General features: G+C 36.0%; 1 protein-coding gene across 2 annotated transcripts; it reads left to right on the forward strand.

Annotated features, from left to right (window-relative positions):
• Window positions 1-8,516: 8,516 nt before the first annotated feature.
• Window positions 8,517-10,914, forward strand: LOC149265190 (uncharacterized). 2 transcript variants are annotated; one of them, XM_089392193.1, is made up of 2 exons: window positions 8,517-8,736; window positions 9,244-10,914. In XM_089392193.1, exons 1-2 carry the CDS (start codon window positions 8,643-8,645, stop codon window positions 10,653-10,655), a joined length of 1,506 nt encoding a protein of 501 aa, XP_089248319.1. In that variant the 5' UTR covers window positions 8,517-8,642; the 3' UTR covers window positions 10,656-10,914. The 2 variants fall into 2 exon arrangements, with proteins under 2 accessions (XP_089248319.1, XP_089248323.1); XM_089392197.1 differs by lacking the exon at window positions 8,517-8,736 and adding an exon at window positions 8,744-8,965.
• The last annotated feature ends 13,271 nt before the right edge of the window (window positions 10,915-24,185 follow it).

Genomic DNA, 24,185 nt, shown 5'->3' on the forward strand with positions numbered 1-24,185 from the left:
GATGACCTTGTAGCAAGAGGCTTGCTACAAAAGGGTTCTGTTATAAATCTTAAAAGTTGGACTACTTCAGCTATTGTTCCATCAATGTAAGTTTGTTATAAATTTCTTATTTCAACTTTAAAATTTTTATCGATAACACTTCCTCTAAAAATTATTCTTATGACTCTCATTTTCCGTGTAGGTCTATAAAGCTAATAAACTTCGAGATTTCTGCTTCATTTACACCCTCAATTGGTAATCCAAAAAATTTGAGTATCCCGATCACATTTGAAGAAGACACTCTCTCCTCATTGAACCAAGATCCTTCATCAAAAAGGCACTGCCCTCTTCCAACTACTCCAACCCCATCCATCATTTCAGTCCAAATTCCAATCAAATCACTAAACCCTTACCATTCAAATTGGTGCATAAAAGGATACGTTCAAAGGAAGAAAACTCTTCGACAATTTCAGAATCAATATAGACCCGGTAAAGTGTTTGGCTTTGACCTGTTCGATACAGAAGGTGGAGAAATACATATTACTTGTTTCAACAATGTCGTTGATTATTTTTTTGAGAAAATCCAACTTGGAAATGTCTACATTGTCTCTAAAGGGAATGTGGGAATGGCTAATAAGCAATACAACCACTTAAACAATGACTGGGAAATTTTGTTAAATGCAACATCTACCATAGAGCATGTTGCCAGCGAAAAAAAGCATAAGACAACAATGCAATTGAATATAAAATCAATCAATGATATCAGAACAACAAACTTCAACTCCGTTGTTGATATTCTTGGTATTGTCACTGACATTTCCAGTGTGTGCACTATACGTAGAAAAGATGACTTTGAAGTTACTAAACAAACACTACACCTTCAAGACATGTTTGGGTATAACATGGATGCAATCTTTTGGGGAGGAAATTTTGATGCCGTATCACAAGAAATATCCTCCTTATGTGCTATAGGAAATAACCCCATCATTGCAATCAAGTCTGCCCGTGTTGGAGAATTTAATGGAAAAAATGTCAGCACTACAACGAGATCTATTATTCTTGTAGATCCTGACATTGAAGAGGCCCATGCACTAAAGTCATGGTTTAAAAGAGAAGGTTCCACTGCAGCTTCTACATCCTTGACAACAAGATATTTAGCTCCTTTTGGCCATTAACCAAAAAAAGAACAATTGTTGATATTTACAGTATGGATTCCTCATAGAAACCATCATTCTTCCAATTGAAGGGTACAATAATAAAAATTGGGATGGACAATTTTTACTACATTTCTTTCCCGTCCATCGTTGATGGGAAAAAATGCATGAAAAAACTTATTCCACAAAATACATGCATGTGGTTTTGCCCAAAATAAAACACCAAAGTAACTGACTGTGATTACAAATACTTACTTAAGATCGACATACAAGATCACACTGGTGAATTAGCTTCAACTATTGCTTTCGAAGATGCGGGATCTACAATTCTTGGGAATAATGCCAAAGACTTCTATTTGTTATCCTCAGATCTAGATCTAATCAAGGAAATTTCCTCCAAAGCATTATGGACAGATCATATCTTCACACTATTAGTGAAGACAGAAACATTTAAAGGAATACCACGATTGAAATGTGTTATCATGAAAGAAGAAAACTTGCATTTCACAACGGAATGCAACAACATCCTTTAAGCAATTGATAACATGTCAATATCGTAGATAGATATCATAAAATCTATTTCTCGTTTTCTGACAGTTTCTATTATCTTATGTTATAAATACAATTTTGCACCATATACTATTGCATTCCTTCTTTCCAAATTCTCTTATTTAGTATTGAAATAAATATTCGTCCTCCATTGTATCTAGCATTGTGTATGTACACTTATTCACATTCTTTTCATCTTATTTCTTTTAACAAATGAGGTAACTTACTACATTACACATCCAAATGAAAACTACACTTTATCTACATGTATAAATGAAAATTACTTAAATGTTCTTTCAAACACATTATTCAAATAAAAAATTCACATAAAGCTATTCAAAACTTCAATTTGTTTCTCCTCTTTCGCTTTTATACAATAACATGGTTGTTCTCTCCAAATAACATTCATGTTTTCCCCTCTCTTTCCTATAGGTACCATAGCTTTTTCAAATGCCTTCTTCTTGTAATGATGAACGTGCTCGAAGATACTATGCAACAAATAAAGAACGAATAAATGCACGTCGATGTGAGCTTTATGAGGCAAAAAAAGGCGTCACAGAATGTAAAAAAAAACAAAAAGCAGAAGGAAAACCAACATTAATTGTCTGAAACGTATGGTGAACATTCACATTGGCCGTCAAACCTCTCCGTATTTCCCAATTTCCACCCCGAAAACAATCCTCCTTCACAATTATCAAACTCTCTATCTTTTCAACAAACCTCTCAAACAAACATATCCATACCTCATTGCCCTAACCCCTCCTTTGCACATGCTTTCAATAATGTTTACACTAATCAAGCACAACGAGAATTCCGTGCAAAGATTGATAAACTTGCACCTAAATTCCCATGCTTCATTTGTCTTGAATCATATCCTAGAATACAAATCCGCAATTCGAACCAAATGTATTGTTGCTCCAAATGCATGTCTAAAACAAAGGGTCATCGGTTCTCAATATTAAACAACATGGACCTTGCTCCTCAGCCAGCTGTCCTTACGTCTCTTTCACAAATAGAAGAAATTCTCATTGCTAGGGTTAACCCTATACTCCAGGTAACACATGCACGTGGTGGCCAATATAAATATAGTGGCCACACAATTTGTTTTCCACAAGACATTACAAAAATCGCAAGCATGTTTCCACGATTTGTTGAAGACTTGGACATTCTAATTGTAACCCATCATAGTAGTGACCATCATGCTTATGATTGCATTGTCAGTAGACATCGTGTTCTCGCTACATTAAAATACAAATTGGCAAATGACCCATACTATAAGAATCCTCGTATTGATAACAACACACTAACACCCTTACCAGCAATCCCCACTGATGTCTCCTCCTCCCTTCACCATTCAAATACCTCAGAAACAACTATCCACCTTTCACCTGAACCACTACTTGAGCGCACTAAATATTCTGCAAACCCATCCCTACACCAAACATCATCATTCATACCCATTATTCCCAATACAAATATAGAAATCCAAGAAATACTCCATTATTTACATGCTTACAACCACCATTCTGATACTACAATTGAATGTCCACCAATTGGCTTATCCCCAATTAATGAATACAACACAGAAGGTCTACTCTCTATGGCTTTCCCCACCATTTTCCCCATAGGAGCTACAATGCCAAATCAAGCAAGAATGAAACCAGTGCGGTTACTTGAATACCCACTTCATCTCATATGTTACTACGATAATAGATTCTCAAGCACCCACACTTTCGTTATTACACATATAATCTCATGATGCGACATCACATTCAAGCAACAACCTCTATTTTTGTGAAAAAGAACATCGCAGATAGCTTTCCAACATCTATTCAAGATCTAAACATCCGATTAGAACAATTTCCGGACTAGCAATTGGCATAGAAAGTCATGTGATTCAATTTCTCTTTACGTGGAACAAGATTTTTTTGGCACAAAGCTAAAAATGAACTAACATACATGATATCTCAACTCAGTTTCCCGACATTCTTCTTCACATTAAGTGCAGCTGATAAAAAATGGCCTGATCTTCATGTAGTCATGCTCGAATGTCAACCTTCTGATATTGCAAAACAATAAAAATGGAGAAGCGATAACATTATATCTAACCCACATTTAACATCACTATATATGCACCATAGATTCACATCATTTTGTGAATTTATCTTAGAGAAACACTTGCAAACAAAAGACTACTAGTACAGGTACACATTCTACCACATTTCTTTCTTAACCCTCTAAACATCATACCTCATCAACTACAAAATTATCTTACACAAATGCATACTTGATAGGTATGAATGGAAACATAGAGGATCTGCACACATCCATGGTATCCTTTGGATAGAAAATACACCTAATATGGAAAGCCTCAATTGGGAAGACACAAAAGCATTTGATATTGCTAGGCAATTCTTAGACAAATATATTTCAGCTTGGAACCCTTGTATCCTTTTGCTTTCAAACCAACCAATTGCTCGGAAAAATACAGAAGACCCTTGTCTATTGTCCATGCTGCAAATCTTCATAACCAATCCTTTCAATGATTATGAACAATTCATCAATTGCATTGAACATCACACAAAATGTACCGAAAGCACATGCTTAAGAAAGAAAGGATCCTCATTTGAATGTTGCTATAAAGCACCATGGGAATTACATCCAAAATCATCCTTATTCACTGACTCCAATGGAAAAAAAACATACACCCCTGTTCGCAATGATGATCGACTCAATACCCATAACCCTACCATCCTACCTATTTGGCATGCAAATGTTGACTGCTAACCAATACTCTCCATACATGTTGTATAAAAATATATTGCAAAATATGCATCCAAAGCATAAAAAAAAAATCTGAAAGCTTCCACCACATGCTATGTAGAATTGTCCTCGCTTCACCCATTGCTGACCTAACAACATCTGCATTTCGAAAATTCCTTGCAGAAATCCTTGTTGATTGTGACATTGGAGCACAAGAAACCTACCATATGCTGCAAAAATTACCATTAAGATTGCGTAGTTGATCATTCTTTTCTTTATATGTAAGCCAAAAAATTTATATGTGCCTTCCAAAAACTAACACCATCTCTTCTACATCCCCACACGTCATAGAAACATATATCCAACGCCCATCTACCCTAGAATCCACATCACTTATAGAAGTAGCAAGATCCTGGTCATATGATCCTCGTCGTAAAACAAACAAATGGAAACTTTGACCTGCAAAAGCAATTATTCGGGTCATACCATGCTACTCCTCCATACCATCCACAACAAAACCTTGCTATGTTGAATTTTGTAGAGTTGAACTTATGCTATACAAACCCTTTCACCATATTGTACAAGATATAAGAGATTCTGCTGCAGAATTCATCACAAACTGGAAAACATTTTGTCCATTGTACAAACCTTGGCATCAAAACCGCATAGTATCTGATATTGAATCTGTTGCAAATTATAACTCAATTATTCATGAAGCCAATCCTCCAGACACCATGGAAATAAATGAATGGGAATTACTCTCCCAATTATACCCTACAAACGAGCTCCTCATAAATGACCTTGACATGCTTGGCCTTCGTGGCTTTGATGACAACCATAACTGGAATCATACCACTATCCCATTAGATCTACAAAATAATGCCATACAATTCATTAAGAATAGCTGCTCCATCCAACGCATTCTTCAAACACATCAACATATCCTGACGACCCTTACTACATTATCTCTAATGCAAAGAAAAGCTCTAAATATTATTTCTAATAATTTTTCTAAGAAGGATATTTTAACCGCTCTCAGAATGATAATACAGGGCACTGCTGGTACAGGAAAATCCCTCCTTATCAGTTGCATCAAAGATATGCTCATAACCCTTGCAAGCCTAAAACCTTCATTGATCATGCTCCTCACCCCTATAGGCATTGCCGCCTTCAACATATAAGCATCGACAATCCATTCTGCCCTCCACCTTCCTATAAAGGATCTTACGCCCTTAGAAGGCAATGCTCTTGCGAAATTCCAAGAAGAACTCAAGCATATAAGGTACATACTAATCGATGAAATGAGCTTCATTGGGCCAAAGCTTCTCAGCCATATTGACGAACATCTTCAAGAGGCATTTCCACTGCAAAGAAACACTCCTTTCGGTGGTTGTTCCATTATATTGGTTGGTGATCTCGGCCAGTTACCACCCATCAAAGACATACCTCTATATGCAGGCACGAGCCATGGAAGCGCACTGTGGAACACATTCAACACAGTCATCACATTAGACACAATATTTCGTTAAGAAGGCGACAACATCACCCTGGTTAATTTCAGGAACATCCTCCAGAACATTAGAAATGTAAATCCAACAATTGATGACTGCAACATACTCATGTCGCACATAGATTCCTTCTTATCAGAAGATGAAATACATTCCTTCCATGATTCCATGCATCAATTTCCAACAAAATCTCAAACAACAGTTCGTAATAAGCAAATTATAAAATCACTAAACACTTTCGTATTAAGATCCATTGTTGAAGATGACAACACATATTCCAACATTTCCTCAGAAGACGAGCAGCTTGAGCGAATTGTGTTACTATGCAATGGCCAAAAAGTGATGCTAACTTCCAACCTTTGGGTTTCAGCCAGACTTGTTAACAGTTCCCTCAAAGAAATTATAACCATATTTTACAAAGAATCAACTGCACCTCCACAACTTCCAACATTTGTTGTCGTGGCTTTTCCCAAATGCATCGGGCCTCCTTGGGATGAAAGAAATCTCACTCACTTGCCTGTTCCAGTAATAAAAATAAATGGACATATGCAAATTCCACTAAAGATGGCTTGGGCATTAACAATACATAAATCTCAAGGTATGACACTGCTAAAAGCAACAATTGACATTGGGAAAATTGAATGCCAGGGTCTCACATTTAGAGCAATTTCAAGAGTACCTTCTCTACAAGATCTCCGGATTTGCCCCACATTCAGTTTCGATCGTTACAATAAAATGAAGGACAACAAAAACATTGCTTGCAAAAAACATGCAGAAGAAATTCTCCGTTCAATGCCACCTCCATACAATCTTCTCCAATCCATACGTTAACATCACCAAAAGGTTTCTTTTATTTATTAAGGTTTCATATCTTTGGACAATAAACAAATCTAATCATTATTAATACATGGTTGCAAATATTACATTTTCATTATATTTTCTATACACTTGATATTAACATTTTCTTTCTTTTGCAACAGGACATATGGACTTAGAAATAGCACAACTATATAACTATTGGGATGAAATTGAGGCATCAATACTTACATTGCAACATATACAAAACAGATTTCTTCCGGTACCGAATCCAGCAGTACCATTATACCGCTTCCGTCCAACTATACAATTATTACTACAGTTTAAATCTTCCCTGAAACACATCAACCACATTCATCAACGTGACAAAATGTGAAAAATACGGGAAGAATGGAAATAAAAAAATATGCATCTCCAATTACGCATAAATCTCCAATGGTGTTCGATATGTGATCGTTCACCTTGCATCTTCGACTAACAATATTTAAATCCCCATGACAAAGGTAAGTTCATTTCCATCATTCCAATTTCATTTTAACAAAACTCACATGCAAACTATTACTAATGAATTTCCACAATTAATTTACATATTAGAAATTTTAACAAAATATACATTTTCCAGGTTCATTGCTGCTTCTTTGGGTCTTCAATGCCTCCAACAAATTTCGATGCATCTTCAAATATGGAATGACAACCACAATGTTCTTCACAATATTATATTTCTTTTCTCACCTCATCCATTACAATCTGCTACTTGTTTTTTCAATTGAAACTTGAAAAAGGATGTTTGAAGATCAAGAGACATTCTTCATTACAAACATTGCACTTTCTGTTAATTCCACCTAATGTATATCACTTGGCTTCATCTTCCACTATTACATGCAATCTTGTTTATTAAATATTATTATCAATAACCTTTCCCATGTAAACTACTACTAACGAATTTCCACAATTAAATTACATATTTCAAATATTAATAATACTTCTACATCACTTTAACAAAAACAATTATTCAACTATAAAATGACAACCATGAGGTTGTTCACAATGTTGTATCACTTATTTCAACTCTTTCATTACAATCCACTAGTATTTTTTAATAACTGCCATAAACATGTAACATATGGAAAAACATAATATCCAAATACAAAAAAAAACCTTACAATAATGAACAAAAACATGTTCACATAAACAACAACTACTGAATGGATAATGGGTAACCTCTACATGACATTAACTATAACTCATTATCATCCACCATTGCTTTCAAGAATGTCCATTCAGATGATGCTATTCTTCCAAACACTACTATTACTTAGAAAATATCCATATTCGAAACACACATAACTAAGACTTTCAACCATAAGTCAATATGATCCACCCCTTACTTTCAACAATGCCCATTCACATGTCACTAATCTTTTACACACTAATTTTATTTACAAAATATCCATATTCAACATACACAAAACTAACAATTTCAATTGAAACTCATGGATCCATGAATTCATTTGGACGCTAAAGTGGTTGGCAATTTCCAAACACTAGTGTGCCCATTCCATCATGTATCCGCCTTTTGGAAATTTCTCGTGATAACATAGCGTGTAGTCCAAGAAAAGGCAAGCAAGCGTGCCCTTCGCGGAACCTGGTGGTGGGTCGTCCCACTACGCTTTAGCACCGCCATCAAATGACATACATGTATAAACGATGGTTAGGCCTAAATTTACCACATCGTCTTGCAAATCGGAAAGCTGTTCGCTTGCTATTTAACAACAGGGAGCTGTTCGCTTGCTATTTCAACAACGGGGGAGTCTTCTGCATTGCGCCATCAATCAACCGACTTTGTTGATCCAGCTCACTTAATATAATCTAAATGGGCATTCTCTTCAACGAGGTGGACAGGAGGGATCTTAGAGCTGGCGACCATGTTTACTCATGGAGGACAGCTTACACATATGCTCACCACGGTACATTTCCTCGCATTAAGCATAACTTTTACATTCAATATAGTTACTGAGAACTCTTTACATTCTTCTGGGTTTTAATGCATTTGTTTTTAATTGGTTCCGCGACATTTGTATGGATATGGATGGTGTGATAACCCATTCGGTTTGCTGGTTTTAGTTCACTTCAACATTATCCTAGTTTCAATGGCATCTCTCTCTATCTATAAAATTAGGTTGGAGAAACTACCAGGTGTTTAATTTCCTCATGTTTGAGTTATGGTTTGTTTGCCAATTATCGTTATGCTCGTTCTCTGCAACATTTTACTTTTAGTTGAAATTTGTATGCCATTTCTGTTTTGGCATCCAACTGACCTGGATCCACACTTTGATTCCATGTAGTTTAAACTTTATTGTTCTCGTCTACCATAATGACTTTGCTTAGCTGTTCTGCAATAAATGTAATTGGATTTTGCATGCTTTCCCATTTAAGTTCATCTCACATCTTATGCTCCCTGGGATCCTACACAGGGATTTTTGTTGGGGATGATGACGTTGTCCATTTTACAAGAGGGTCGGGTCAAGAAATTGGAGCAGGGGTCAGTTTAATTAATTCATTTGCCTCTACTTCAATACCAAAACAACATCTGAGCTGCCCAAGATCTATTGACAGCTGCGGCCTCCAATATGGAAATAGTGGAGTGATCTGGTCCTGTTTAGATTGCTTTCTTGAGGGAGGACCTGTGCATCGATTTGAGTATGGTGTTAGTAAAGCTGTATTTTTGGCACAAGTCCGAGGAGGAACATGTACATTTGCACAGTCTGATCCCCCAGACGAAGTCATTCACCGTGCAATGTATCTGCATAAACATGGTTTTGGAAACTACGATCTGTTTTCTAACAACTGTGAGGACTTTGCAATATACTGCAGGACGGGATACATTATTAAAAGAATGGCCTCAGGAAGAAGTGGGCAAGTTGCAGCTATGGATGGCGTCCGTTCTGCTTCTCGTCTCGCCTGTGACCATCGAGATACGCTTAATAGCTCACTAGGCCTGGCATTTATGCTGCTTGGAACTTACTTTTTAAAGAGATATGCAGCAGATATTGGTGTTCGTCTTGATAAAACTAAGGTGCCAGTGGAAAATTTGGCTACATTTCTTGATTCTTCAACTCGTATTGGCATTGATATAACTAAGGTACCAGTGGAAGATTCGTCTGTACATCGTGCTTCTTCATCTGACAGTAGTGTTGATAAGGCTAAGGTACGAGTGGAAGATGTCGCTGTATTTCTTGATTCTTTTACTGGTAAGAAGCTTCCACTGGAAGATTTGGCTGTATCTCCCAACTCTTCAATTGGTATTAGCGTTGACAAAAGTAAGGTACCAATAGAAAATTCGGCTGTAAACCTTGAATCGGCTGGTATTCGCGTTGATAAAATGAAGGCACCAGTGGGTTCTTCAACTGGTAAGAAACCTCCTGCGCAACATTTGGCTGCATATTCTGATTCTTCAACTGCTATTTTTGTTGATAAAAGTAAGGTACCAGAGGAAGGTGAGGATCTATTTCTTGATTCTTCCACCTTGAAGAAGCCTTCAGCGAATGAAAGCTCCACATCGCAGGAAATAAGCAGAAAGAGAAGCTCTAAAAAGCAGAAAAAGAAGCTCCGTCAACAACAGAGAAGAAACTGTGAATTAATGCAAGAAGTTGAAGATGTGGCTCAATTTGCTGATTCCTCAACTGGTAAGAAGCCTCCAGTGGAAGATGTGGCCGTTTCTCTTGTTTCTTCTATTGCTGAGAAGCCTCCAGTGGCTGAAAATTCCTCATCTCCGGCAATAAGCAGAAACAGAAGCTCCAGAAAGCAGAAAAAGAAACTCCGTCAACAGCAAAGAAGGAACTGTCAACCAGTGGAATGCCCGAATGGTAGTGGAGAAGGAAATTGATTTTATTTTCGTGGGAGACGAGGATTAAGTGTGTCGGCCATAATGACATGGCGATGGTTAAACAAATTAAAATGTTGTCATCCTTCTATCATCTATGTATATGCGATGAGTTTCTGTCTTTGGGAGAGATAGCGATGGTGTCAGGCGATAGATTCTCGGAAGTGTATATGACTGAATTTGTATATTTGGAAGAGTTGTAATTTCCTGTTTAAAAAAATAAAATTAAATATATGTATTTGTAAATTCAATTAATACCTATGATTTTTAAGCGTTAATCGTGTATATATGGAAAAGTTTTAGATGAGTAAGTGTATATATGGAAAAGTCTTAGATGAGTAAATTAATTTATAAAGAAAAGGGAAGAGTATGCCAAGAATTAAAGGAGATTGATATTGACATAAAAAGAAGTCGATATTGATTAAAATAGATTATATTGGAATTGTCACGATAAAAGACATAATATTATAATATAAAAAGTGGTAAAGGTCTATATTGCATTATTCACTTCAGGAGAATGAAAACGCCAATATGGAGGCGCCTGTTGTAGACGACGTGGATCCTCTGCAGATATGGGAGCCACTGTCGACATAAATAAGAATCATTCGTTATTGCTTCATTTGAGATTAACTGTATGTTGATAAGGCCAAACATTGGATGCCCTCCTTCCCCAAAGTCCATTCTCATAACTGATACGGAAATATGATTATGGTTTGATCCTGATACGGAAATATGATTATGGTTTGATAGCTAAAGTTTTTTCTAATATTTGTTTAATTCACTGTCAGCTAAAATTTCAGATTGTCAAAACTGTGACTCGATCTGAGCTGTTATCTCAGAAGTTTTTTTTTTTCAAACTGAAAAATTTATCAAACCCGAATTTTTCAAACCCGAATTTTTTCAATCATTTATAACTAGCATAACCACATTTACCAATGTGGTTGATCTTCGGATAGGCTTATATTAACCATAGTGCAACCGCATTAATAATTATTATGTGTTTGTAACAGCATTTTTGGGAAAACATCACATAAGAGAGAATCTCATCTAGGCTTTTAGAACCAGTCAGTGTGGTTCATTTTCAGAACAAGATGAGGAACCAGATCTAGCCAATGCAATAAATAAATATAGAGAGCAACTAGCTAGCCCAATAAGGTAAAGGTAAAGGGAATTTAATTAAAAAAATTAAATTTATAAAAATATTATTAAAATAAATTTTTATTAATATTAATAATTAGTATTATAAATCATGTAATTATATTAAGTTAACTTTACCATTATTAATAAAATAATTAGTAATATATATAAAAAAAAATTAACCCCTTATAACTATACATTATTATATCTAATATTCTAAAAACTATTATTATTAATAGATTTTAAAGATATTCATAACCCTAATTATTAACTAATATATAACTAATTTTAGAATATTATAAATAATATAGATTTGGGGATTAACAAATATTATTATTAAAATATTAGATGGATTAAAAATATTAAAGAAGAAAAGTTTATATATATATATATATATATATATGAAGAAAGAGCAGGGATCTAGCATTTGTTGATACTCCAGCCATCACCTCTATTCAAATTAATAAGCCTCTTTTCAATTTCTAAGGCCTCCCTAAATTTACAATGATGAAAATGGCCAATCCTAGCAATGACCCTCGCTTCTTCAATGCAGATTTCACGATTATTTTTTTCACATGTTTTACCAAAGCGGAGGAGCGAAACCTTCCATGCTTGATGTTCGCAACATGCTCACAAATCCTTTGATTTATTGATCGACTGGTCTCACCAATATAAGGAGTTCCACATGAACAGGGAATGATGTAAACACCCTTCCCATCCTTGGGGTTAACCGGGTCCTTAACAGAACGAAGAGAACTCTGAATTGTGTTAAGGGGCCTAAAAGAAGAATGAATCTTATGTTTCTTCAAGATCCTAGCGATTTTATCAGTGGTCCCCTGAATAAAGGGAAGATGAACTCCAGAAGACCAATCTTTGGGGCCAATCTTATTCTTAGGACCTTTTTCAGCATTTAGAAAATCCCTAAGACCTTGGGACCTACTATAACCATTCTTATCAAAAACTTTTAGGAGGTGGGATTTTTCATCTTCGAGGTGATTTTCGTCAAACACTCGTAACGCCCGAGTGGCTAAGGTGTTGAGAACACCTAGCTTTTGAGCAGGGAAATGATGGGAACTAGCATGGAGATATTGCTCTGTGTGAGTTTTCTTTCGAAAAACTTGATGAGAGAAAGAACCGTCATCCTTCTTTGAAATAAGAACATCAAGAAAAGGCAGGCTACCATCAACTTCGAATTCCATGGTGAAATTTATGTAACTCAATTTATTATTAAGATGATGGAAAAACAATTCTAATTATCTTTACCATGCGACCAAACGACACAAGTGTCATCCACAAACCTTTTCCAAAGTTTGGGTTGTTAAAAGACAGAAGACAAAGCCCTGGATTCAAAGTCCTCCATGAAGAGATTGGCTACAATAGGGGAAAGGGGAGAACCCATAGCCACACCGCAGATTTGCTCATAGAATTCACCTTCGAAACTAAAGAAAGTAGAGGTGAGACAAATTTTAACTAAAAAAGCAGTATCAGGATCAGTAATACGATTGATTACATCAATGGCCTCATTCATACTGATATTAATGAATAAGGAGACCACATCAAAACTCACCAGCTAATCATCGGGATCAAATCTAAAATCCTTCAACTCGTTAACGAATGATGACGAATCTTTAACAAAGGATTCAATCTGGAAAATGAGGGGTTTGAGCTTATTAGCAAGAAATTTCACTAGAAGATAAGTCGGTCCTCCAATAGTATTGACAATGGGACGAAGGGGAATCCCTTCCTTATGGATCTTGGGGAGACCATAGTTCCTAGGAGTGAGAGGGTTTCTCTCGATAAGCTTCTTGCTAAGGGAGCTAATGGTGCTACTAGATTTTATGGCTAGAGCAACAGTTTTAGAAACCTTTTGTAGGGGGTTCTTAGTAAGCTTTCTGTAGCTCTCGCTATTGCAAAGGTGATCTAACATCTTTTCACGGTAATCCTTCTTGTTAAGAATAACAACTATGCCCCCTTGTCGGGTTTATGAACAACTATGTCTTTGTTATTGTTCAAGGCCTTGAGAGCTTCAAAATCAAGCTTGCTAAGGTTGCTCCTAGGGGGTTTCACCTTTCTTAGGATAACCGCACAATCCTGTCTAATGATATCTTTGGTAGAATCGAGTAAATCTCTAATCCTGAATTCAATGTCACAAATAATATCATGCACAAGAATTTTTCTCGGAGCTACAACAAAGTTTAAACCTTTTTCTAAAAGACTAAAAACATGGGAATCAAAAGAAAATTTGGAAAGATTAACAACCTTATTGCTTGAAGAAGAAGCATTTTTAACCTTGGTTATATTATCTAAAGAAATTGGAATAGAAGAAAGATTATTATTATTAAAATTATTAAATTCGGGATTTTTATATACTTCAAAATTTTTATTAATATTAATATTAATATTAATATTATCATTAGAATTATTAAATTCAATTTTGTTATTAAGTATAGATAAGTTAGAACTATTTTTCCATCATCTTAATAATCAATCGATTTACATAAAGTTCACCATGGAATTCGAAGTTGATGGTAGCCTGGCATTTCTTAATGTTCTTATTTCAAAGAAGGATGACGATTCTTTCTCTCATCAAGCTTTTCGAAAGAAAACTCACACAGAGAAATATCTCCATGCTAGTTCCCATCATTTCCCTGCTCAAAAGCTAGGTGTTCTCAACACCTTAGCCACTCGAGTGTTACGAGTGTCTAGTGGAAACCACCTCGAAGATGAAAAATCCCACCTCCTAATTTTTTTTAATAAGAATGGTTATAGTAGGTCCCAAGGTTTTAGGGCTTTTCTAAATGCTAAAAAAGGTCCTAAGAATAAGATTGATCCCAAAGATTGGTCTTCCGGAGTTCATCTTCCCTTTATTCAGGGGACCACTGATAAAATCACTAGGATCTTGAAGAAACATAAGATTCATTCTTATTTTAGGCCCCTCAACATGATTCAGATTTCTCTTCGTTCTGTTAAGGATCCGGTTAACCCGAAGGATGGGAAGGGTGTTTACATCATTCCATGTTCATGTGGAACTCCTTATATTGGTGAGACTGGTCGATCAATAAATCAAATGATTTGTGAGCATGCTGTGGACATCAAGCATGGAAGGTCTCACTCCTCCACTTTGGCAGAACATGTGGAAAAAACCAATCATTACATCTGCATTGAAGAGGCAAGGGTCATTTCTAGGATTGACTATTTCCATCATCGTAAATTTAGGGAGGCCTTAGGAATTGAAAAGAGGCCTGTTAATTTGAATGGAGATGATGACTGAAGTATCAACAAATGTTGGATCCCTGCTCTTTCTTCCTAAATTTTTATTTTATATATATTTTTTATTACCTTTTTTTTTTTAATATTTTTAATCCCCCTAATATTTTAATAATATTTGTTAATCCCACAAATATATATTACTTATAATATTCTAAAATTAGTTATATATTAGTTAATAATTAGGGTTATGAATATCTTTAAAACCTATTAATAAGTTTTTAGAATATTAGATATAATAATAAATGGTTATAAGGGGCTAATTATTTTTATTATTATTACTAATTACTTTATTAATAATGGTAAAGTTAACTTAATATAACTACATGATTTATAATACTAATTATTAATATTAATAAAAATTTATTTTAATAACATTTTTATAAATTTAATTTCTTTAATTAAATTCCCTTTATCTTTTTGGTCAAATCTTAAATTCTAATAATTTTTCCTTTAGTCAAACTAGTTGTTACTCCCTAACGGCTAGTTAGCTGCTCTCTACATCTATTTATTGCATTGCCTAGATCTGGTTCCTCATCTTGTCCTGAAGATGAACCACACTGGCTAGTTCGAAATGCGTTGACGAGATTCTCTTTTATGTGATTTTTTCCAAAAGATGATGTTACAATTATTATGGATCACAAAAGTCTAAATTAAAAATTTGTTATATGTATTTTTTTAAAGACCAATTATTTATGATTATTAATAACTATATAAATAATAACAACCATATTCTTATATATTTATGAATATTATATTAATAATATTAATTAATAATAATAATAAATGATAATAATACTATAAAATTTTTATATTATTATACTATTAACATAATAATATAATAATAATAATATATTATTATTATAATAATATAATATAAATATAATATAATTATTATAATAATAATATAATAATATAATATAATATAATATAATGATATATTATATTATATTATTATAGTTATAATATTATATAATTTAATAATAATGATAATAGTTAATTATTGTTAAACAATAATAATATTTTTCTAATTAAATATTATTAAATAATAATGATATGAATATTAATTAATTAAATAAAAAAAATAAAAAATTAATTCATCTTTACATAATAATAATAATAATAATAATAATTAATTTTGTCATAATGTGATGTTGGACCATGGTTGACCATGGTTTCCATGGTTGATTTTCATATTGAGACAATCATTGTCACAAAGTGACATTTGAGCATGCTTGAGCATGGTTGACTATGATTCACTATGTTTGACCCAAAGGAATAACAAACGATTGGGATTTATACCAAAAACCCAAGATTGACCATGGTTGACCACGATTGATCATGGTTGAACATATTTGATTCTATAACACATGGTTGACCACGATCAACCATGGTTGACCATGGCTAAAAAAGATTGTCCATGATTTTTATATGGAGACAATTTTTTTCACAATGCGACATCCCACCATGGTTAGTTATGGTTGACCATGGTTGACCATGATTGATATTATTAACACAAGGGATTGATATTATCAACCGAAGGGAAAAGTAAACCCAAGGGATTAATACTAAAACCACATGATTGACCATAGTTGACAATGGTTGAGCATGGTTGATTTTCATATTGAGACAATCCTTGTCATAATGCGACATTGGACCATGGTTGATTATGGTTAACCACTGTTGAATATGATTAAACCTTAGGAATATGATCCCTTAGATCAATAAACCCAAGGGATTTGTATAATAAACCCAAGGGAATAATAAACCTAAGGGATAACAATTATAAACCCAAGGTATATAAACCCTAACATCAATATTAAAACCCCAAAATAAACATGGTTGACTATGTTGATTTCCATATAGAGACAATCCTTGTCACAATGCAACATTAGCCCATCGTCAACCATGGTTGACCATGATTTATTTTCATATCGAGACAATCTTTTTCGAACGCAACGTTAGACCATGCTTAACCATGCTTGATTTCCATATCCAGCCTTGTTTGACGATGGTTGAACATGGTTGGTTATGATTGACCATGGTTGACAATGATTAATATTATAAACCCAATGCATTGATATTATAAACCCAATGGATTAATACTAAAATCCCAAGGGATTATGAACCCAAGGGAATAATATTAAACCCAAGGGACTAATATTATAAACCCAATGTATATAAACCCTAAGATAAATATTATAAAAACTGAAATAAACATGATTGACCATCGTTGATTTTCATATTGAGACAATCCTTATAACAATTCCATGTTGGACCATGGTTGACATCATAATCAACCATCGTTGACCGGGGAATAATAAACCCAAGTGTTTGATATTATAAACTAGAAGGAACAATAAACCCAAGGGATTAATACTAAAATCCCAAGGGATTTTGAACCTAAGGGAATAATATTAAACCCAATGGTCTAATATTATAAACCCAAGGTATAAAAACTCTAAGATAAATATTAAAAACACTAAAATAAACATGGTTGAGCATATTTTCTTTTCATATTGAGAAAATCCTTATCACAATGCGACATTGAACCATGGTTGACCATGCTTGAACATGGTTGACCATTGTTGAATAATATTAAACCCTAGGAATATAAACGCTTACATCAATAAACCTAATGGCTTGATATTGTAAACCCAAGGGAATAATAAACCTAAGGTATAAAAATTATAAACCCAAGGTATATAAACCCTAACATGAATATTATAAACCCTAAAATAAATAATGTTGGCCATGGTTGATTTAAATATAGATACAATCCTTATCACAATGCAACGTTAGACCATGGTTAACCATGGTTGACCATGATTGATTTTCATATCGAGACAATCTTTGTGAAAAAAAACGTTGGACCATGGTTGATCATGGTTGAACTTGGTTGGCTATGATTGGTGGTGGCTTGGGTGCAGGCGTAATGGACAATCGTTCAAATCCAGAAACAATTTCTTCAAGTTCAGGTGGAATTTCTTCTTGGATTGTTGGAAATAATACTGAGAGGGGGGGTGAATCAGTATTATCTAGCAATTTAACAAATCTTCCTTATTTGATCTTTTGAATTATTCTTGCATATCAGTACCATAAAATAATGAGCATGAACAAAGAAAATAGACAGTCACACCAAAGAACACAAGATGTAAGGTGGAAACCCAATGCGGGAGAAAACCACCTGCTGCAATATGTCTCTATCTTCTTTCAATTTAGAAATTCTTTTACAATGATTTTGTACTGGTGCAGTCCTTTACCAGTACGCAGGATGCAACCTGCAGAGAGCTACAACTCTCTCTCGTTTTCCAGTCTCTCCTGGAAGGGAGCTAAAACCCCCTACTTCTTTTCATACAAGGACCACTTTTCATAAATTTTCAAACTGGATCCATAAGCATTAATTGATCATCAAGTGTAAGAGAATCACCCAATCAACTGTAGTAACCAGATCAACAATAATAGGACCAAAACCCAGAACACAACAATGAGAAACAAGGATTTTAAGAGAAGGAAGCACCCTGCTCAACTGCCAGCCTGAGTCCGGACTCACCTTGTTCAACTGCTAGCCTGAGTCCCTGGACTCACCCTGCTCAACTGCTGACCTGAGTCCCTGGACGCACCCTGCTCAACTGCTAGCCTGCGTCCCGGACGCACCTTGCTCAACTGCTAGCCTGCGTCCTTCGCACTGAGTCTATTGAACTGCCTGCGTCCCGGCGCACCAGAACCCTTCCTGCAGCTGCGTCCGGCGCTCCTGAAACGCTTCGCTCCTGCGTCCCGGACGCACCTGAACCCTTACTGCACCTGCGTCCCTCTGGGCAAAGATGATTTCAAGACTTTAGAAGTAACCCAGACAATCAGATCTACAGATCCGAGCAAGAGCCGAAGAGATCTCGGTCCATCAGATTCGCCTTGTTTAGATCTAGACCAGATCTTATCCTCATAAGATGTTCAACCAAAAACATGATTAATCCAAATGAACTCCTTTGCTTTATATAGGCAAGCTCCTCCCCAAAACATGGAACAATACCACGAGCCGACACCATAGAAACAAAAAACCGTCGGCTAGAAACCACACAAGAAACCCCTACGTGCTTTTCTCTGTCTTGAAATGTGTGCACTGGGTGGACGCACCCCCTGAACGGCTGGACTGCGTCCCTGGACGCGAGTTCTGCATGGTATACCTGCGGGGACGCACTTTCTGAACAGATTGCCTGCGTCCTTCTTAAAAATAGAGAGCTGATCATCAAGAATAGTGATCTATCACCTGAATGGGTTGCCATCAAGGACAACACCTGAATCATAATGCCAACAATCTCCCCCTTTGGACTTGATGGCAACCTCATGATCTTCAGCTTCATTCTCCCCCTTTGACATCAAGGGCAAAGGGTATGCTCCCCCTACGCTCATGCTCCCCCTATGAACCTGATCTGCAGCAACGTACCACCATGAAAGAGATAGAGACATATTGCAGCTATTTCCAAGATCTCCTTCTCCATAATGCCAACAATGCATTATGTGCTCCCCCTGAGCCTATACCACCAATAAGAAGATGTTCAACAATAAGATGATGCATCAACAACCCCCAGCTTTTGCCTGAGGTATTCAAAAGTGTCCCTGGGCAACGGTTTGGTGAAAATATCAGCAACTTGTTCCTTAGAAGGAACATACTCCAACTTGACCTTCTGTTCAAGTACTTGTTCCCGGAGAAAATGGTACTTGATTGGTATGTGCTTGGTTTTTGAATGCATAACCGGATTCTTTGAGATGCTGATTGCACTTGTGTTGTCACATAAGATAGGGATTGGAGGTGTACAAGTGATTTGATAATCCTGCAAAGTCTGCATCATCCAAAGGAGTTGGGTGCAACAAGATGCAGCAGCAACATATTCTGCTTCAGCTGTAGACAAGGCAATTGAACTCTGTTTCTTGCTGAACCAAGATACCAGTCTGGAACCCATAAAGAACGCACCACCACTTGTGCTTTTCCTGTCATCCACGCTTCCGGCCCAATCTGCATCTGTATAAGCATGAAGAGTGAGATCTGTATCTCTAGGATACCATAAGCCATAATTTTGAGTCCCTTGAAGATATTTGAAAATTCTCTTCACTGCCTGAAGATGAGTTTCCTTCGGATTTGCCTGAAATCTTCCAACTATTCCAACTGCATGCATGATGTCCGGTCGGGTACCTGTCAAATATAGTAAACTTCCAATCATAGATCTGTAGGTTGGTTGATGTACTGCTGCAGATTCATCATTTGCACTGAGACTACATCCTGTGACCATGGGTGTACATACTGGTTTTGCATCTTCCATGCCATATTTCTTCAAAATCTGCTTGAGATACTTGGTTTGAGATAAAAGGATTCCTCCTTCCTTTTGTTGGATTTGCAAACCAAGGAAGTATGTCAGTTCTCCTAGCAAGGACATTTCAAATTCTTTCTGCATGACTGAGGCAAAGCTTTGACTCATAGCTTCTTCATTGCTGCCAAAAATAATGTCATCTACATACACAACAAGTATTAGCAATTTGTCATTTTCAACTTTTATATATAGATTGCTATCTGCTGAACCTTTTGAAAAACCTTGTTGATGAAGATATTTGTCCAACCGGTAGTACCAAGCCCTTGGGGCTTGTTTGAGACCATAGAGAGCCTTTTTCAATCGGCATACAAGATTTGGATCATTTCCAAGAATGAACCCATCTGGCTGTTCAATGTACACTTCTTCTTCCAAGTCTCCATTCAGAAAGGCTGATTTTACGTCCATTTGAAATACTTTGAAGTTCTGAAAACTTGAGAGAGCAAGGAACATTCGGATGGCCTCAAGTCTTGCAACAGGAGCAAAAGTTTCTTCAAAGTCTATTCCTTCTTGCTGTGCATACCCTTTACAAACAAGTCTGGCTTTGTTTCTAATTACTTCTCCATTTTCATTCAATTTATTTTTGAAGACCCATTTTGTTCCGATAACATTCTTATCCTTTGGTCTAGGAACCAGTTCCCAAGTGTTGTTCTTTTCGATTTGCTCAAGTTCTTCATCCATTGCTTTCACCCAACATTTATCTTTGCATGCCTCTTTCACATTTTGTGGTTCAGTAGAGGAGAGTAATGCCAAATAGCTTGAAGCTTCTGCAACTGTTCTTCTAGTTTGTATACCTGCTTCTTTCTGTCCCATGATCTGAGATTCTGGATGGTTCTTCTGAACATATCTGGATGGAGTCTTTTCTTCTATTCTTGTTCGTTCTTCTGCGTCTTTGTGAGGTTCTTCTTGAGATTCTTCTTGAGGTTCTTCTTGAGGTTCTTCTTCTTCATCATTCTGTCTTTGAGGGTAGCTTTCATCTTCTTCGATGTCTTCACGATGTATTTGCCTAGGAATGTATCCCTTCTCATCAACCACTACATCAATGCTGTCAACAATTCTGCCAAGTCTTTTATTGTAGCATTTGTATGCTTTGCTATGTGGAGAATAGCCAAGAAGAATGCCTTCATCTGCTCTAGGATCAAGTTTGCCAAGCTGCTCCTCAGTATTCTTGATATAGCATTTGCTCCCAAAGATTTTGAAATGCTTTACTGAAGGAGTTTTACCACTCCAGAGCTCATGAGGAGTTTGAGTGCTGTTCACCCGAACATTTGTCTTGTTGAGAATAATAACCGCAGCATGTGCAGCTTCACCCCAGAAAGTTGCGGGAGTTCCTGATTCATCAAGCATAGCACGAGCCATTTGTTGGATTGTTCTGTTCATTCTTTCAACAACTCCATTTTGCTGAGGAGTTCTAGCTGTAGAGAATTCTCTCCTTATCCCATGTTCATCACAGAAATCAAAAAATTCATTTGAAGTAAATTCCCCACCTCTGTCGGATCTGAGGCACTTAATTTTGTGACCTGATTCATTTTCAACCAAGGCTTTGAAGGATTTGAATTTTTCGAATGCTTCATCTTTGTGCTTCATAAGTCCTAACCAAACAAACCTGGAGAAATCGTCAATAAATAATATCAAGTATTCCTCTCCTCTAGGTGTTCTTTTCCTGAATGGTCCACATACATCTGTATGTACTAGCTCAAGAGGCATGCTAGCTGATCCTTCTTTCTCTGGAAAGTTAGTCCTGGTTTGTTTTCCAAACTGACATGATCTGCATATGGTGTTGTCAGGAATTTTGATATCTGGAAGATCGCGAACTGCCTGATATTTGCATGCTTTCCTTATTTGAGAGAAGCTTAGATGTCCCAACCTTCGATGCCATAACCAGTGCTCTTCATCCTTGCTTAGATAGCATTGTTGTTGTCCTTCTTCAAATATGTATAGATTATTTGGAGTTCTTTTCCCTTTGAGAACTGTTTTACCTGTATCAAGATCACGAACAAGACATCCATTTGATCTGAATATAACCTCGGTTCTTTGATCACACATTTGGCTGACACTTAGTAGATTATGCTTCAATCCATCAACAAACAAAACATTTCCAGCCTTAACATCTTCTTTTAAAGGAGCAATACCTTTTCCTTTTATAGTTGCAGGAGTATCATTTCCAAAAGAGACTTTCTTTCCCTTTTCTAAAATAGAATAAGACTCAAGTTTTTCTTTATCACCTGTCATATGCTTCGAACATCCACTGTCAATGTACCATAGATTTTCCTGTCCTTCTGCATAAAATGCTATCCCACATCTTTCTATTTGAGGTTCCTTTATTCTCCATGTTTTGGTTCCTGAGGCTTGTTCCTTTTTCCGTTCTTGTTCCTTTCTTTCCTGAAACCTGCTTCTGCATTCAAAGTCTTCATGACCAAAATTATTGCAAATAGAACATTCAACTTCATTTTCAAGAGCCGAAAAGCTGTTATAGGTCTTTTTTGTAATCCCTGTCATACTTCTTTGTTTTTGAGCTTCCCTAGTCATGATTGTTTTATACGCAACACATTGAGCTGCTTTGTGACCAAAGTTATGACAAGAAAAGCATTGTCCATTGAAGAAGCTTCTGCGGTTATTGAATCTACCGGCCAACTGATTGTAATTTCTATTTTCATCTATTTTTGAACCAAACTGGGAAGATTTTACCTGTGGCTGGTTGTGGCTTTTGTTCACCCTTAAGCTGGATTGCCCCTGATAGTTTCTGTTTGAAGTTTGTCCCTGCTTTACCTGATGATCTTCATTGTGCTTTTGCTCATTTCTTCTTGCTGCATCAAGATAACTTTTTGAAGTGGATGCTTGAGAAGTTTCTCCATTATAGCCCAGACCTGTCTTATTTAGTGGAGACCGCTGCACACTGATAATCTCATCCAAAGTTTCAGATCCTTTGACAAACTTGAGATTAATAGCTTTTGTTTTCTCAATTTCTTTTCTAAGACCAACAATTTCACCTTCTAATTTTTCAAGATGTTTTTCCTTTTCATCAATTTGAAATTGTAGAGTATCAATGATCATGTTCTTTTCTTCTATACATCTCTTGAGTCTAGTAATTTCATCATAAAGGTTATCCACATCTACAGCATCCTCATAATCATCATCTTCAAATGCCATTAACAACCTATATTTATTACCTTGTTCATCTTCATCACTGTTTGATAAGCCATCACTATCTTCATGGGTGTAGTAGCTTTTCTTATTTGCACTTTGTTTCTTGTTCCATCTAGCTGGTTCCTTTCCTTTATCCTTATAAGGACATTTTGCAGCATAATGACCTACTCTTCCACAAGCAAAGCATTTGAAAGGTAGCTTACCTCTGAACCTTCCAGAACCCCTTTGAAGATTTCTGACAAAATTTGATTCTTCTTCCTCTTCTTCTGGAACATGGCTTGCTTCATAGTGATCTTCTTTGCCTGATGCCTTAAAAGCAGCCTCCCTTCTGTCTGATGGACCTCCCTTTCTCATTTCATAAGCAGTTAGAATTCCATGTAGCTGAGACATAGTGAGAACACGGAGATTTTCTTTTTCTTCTATTGCAGATACTTTAGATTCAAACTTGGGGGATAATGATCTTAGAATCTTTTGAACTACTATAGACTCTTTTATTTCTTCACCCAAATTTTTCATACAATTAACAATCTCATCTACCCGAAGAAAATAATTAGCCACACTTTCATCATTATACATCTTGAGAGTCTCATATTGAATCCTGAGAGTTTGAAGTTTAGCT

Source organism: Pinus tabuliformis, chromosome 6, assembly GCF_031772625.1.
Source record: "Pinus tabuliformis cultivar Carrire ecotype Pingquan chromosome 6, CPIR1, whole genome shotgun sequence".
Classification (NCBI taxonomy): Eukaryota; Viridiplantae; Streptophyta; class Pinopsida; order Pinales; family Pinaceae; genus Pinus; species Pinus tabuliformis.

Coding starts and splice junctions, on each gene's coding strand:
- LOC149265190 (XM_089392193.1), top strand. CDS start 8,643: ATGGGCATTCTCTTCAACGAGGTGGACAGGAGGGATCTTAGAGCTGGC. Junction 8,737..9,243: donor TTACACATATGCTCACCACG/GTACATTTCCTC, acceptor GATCCTACACAG/GGATTTTTGTTGGGGATGAT.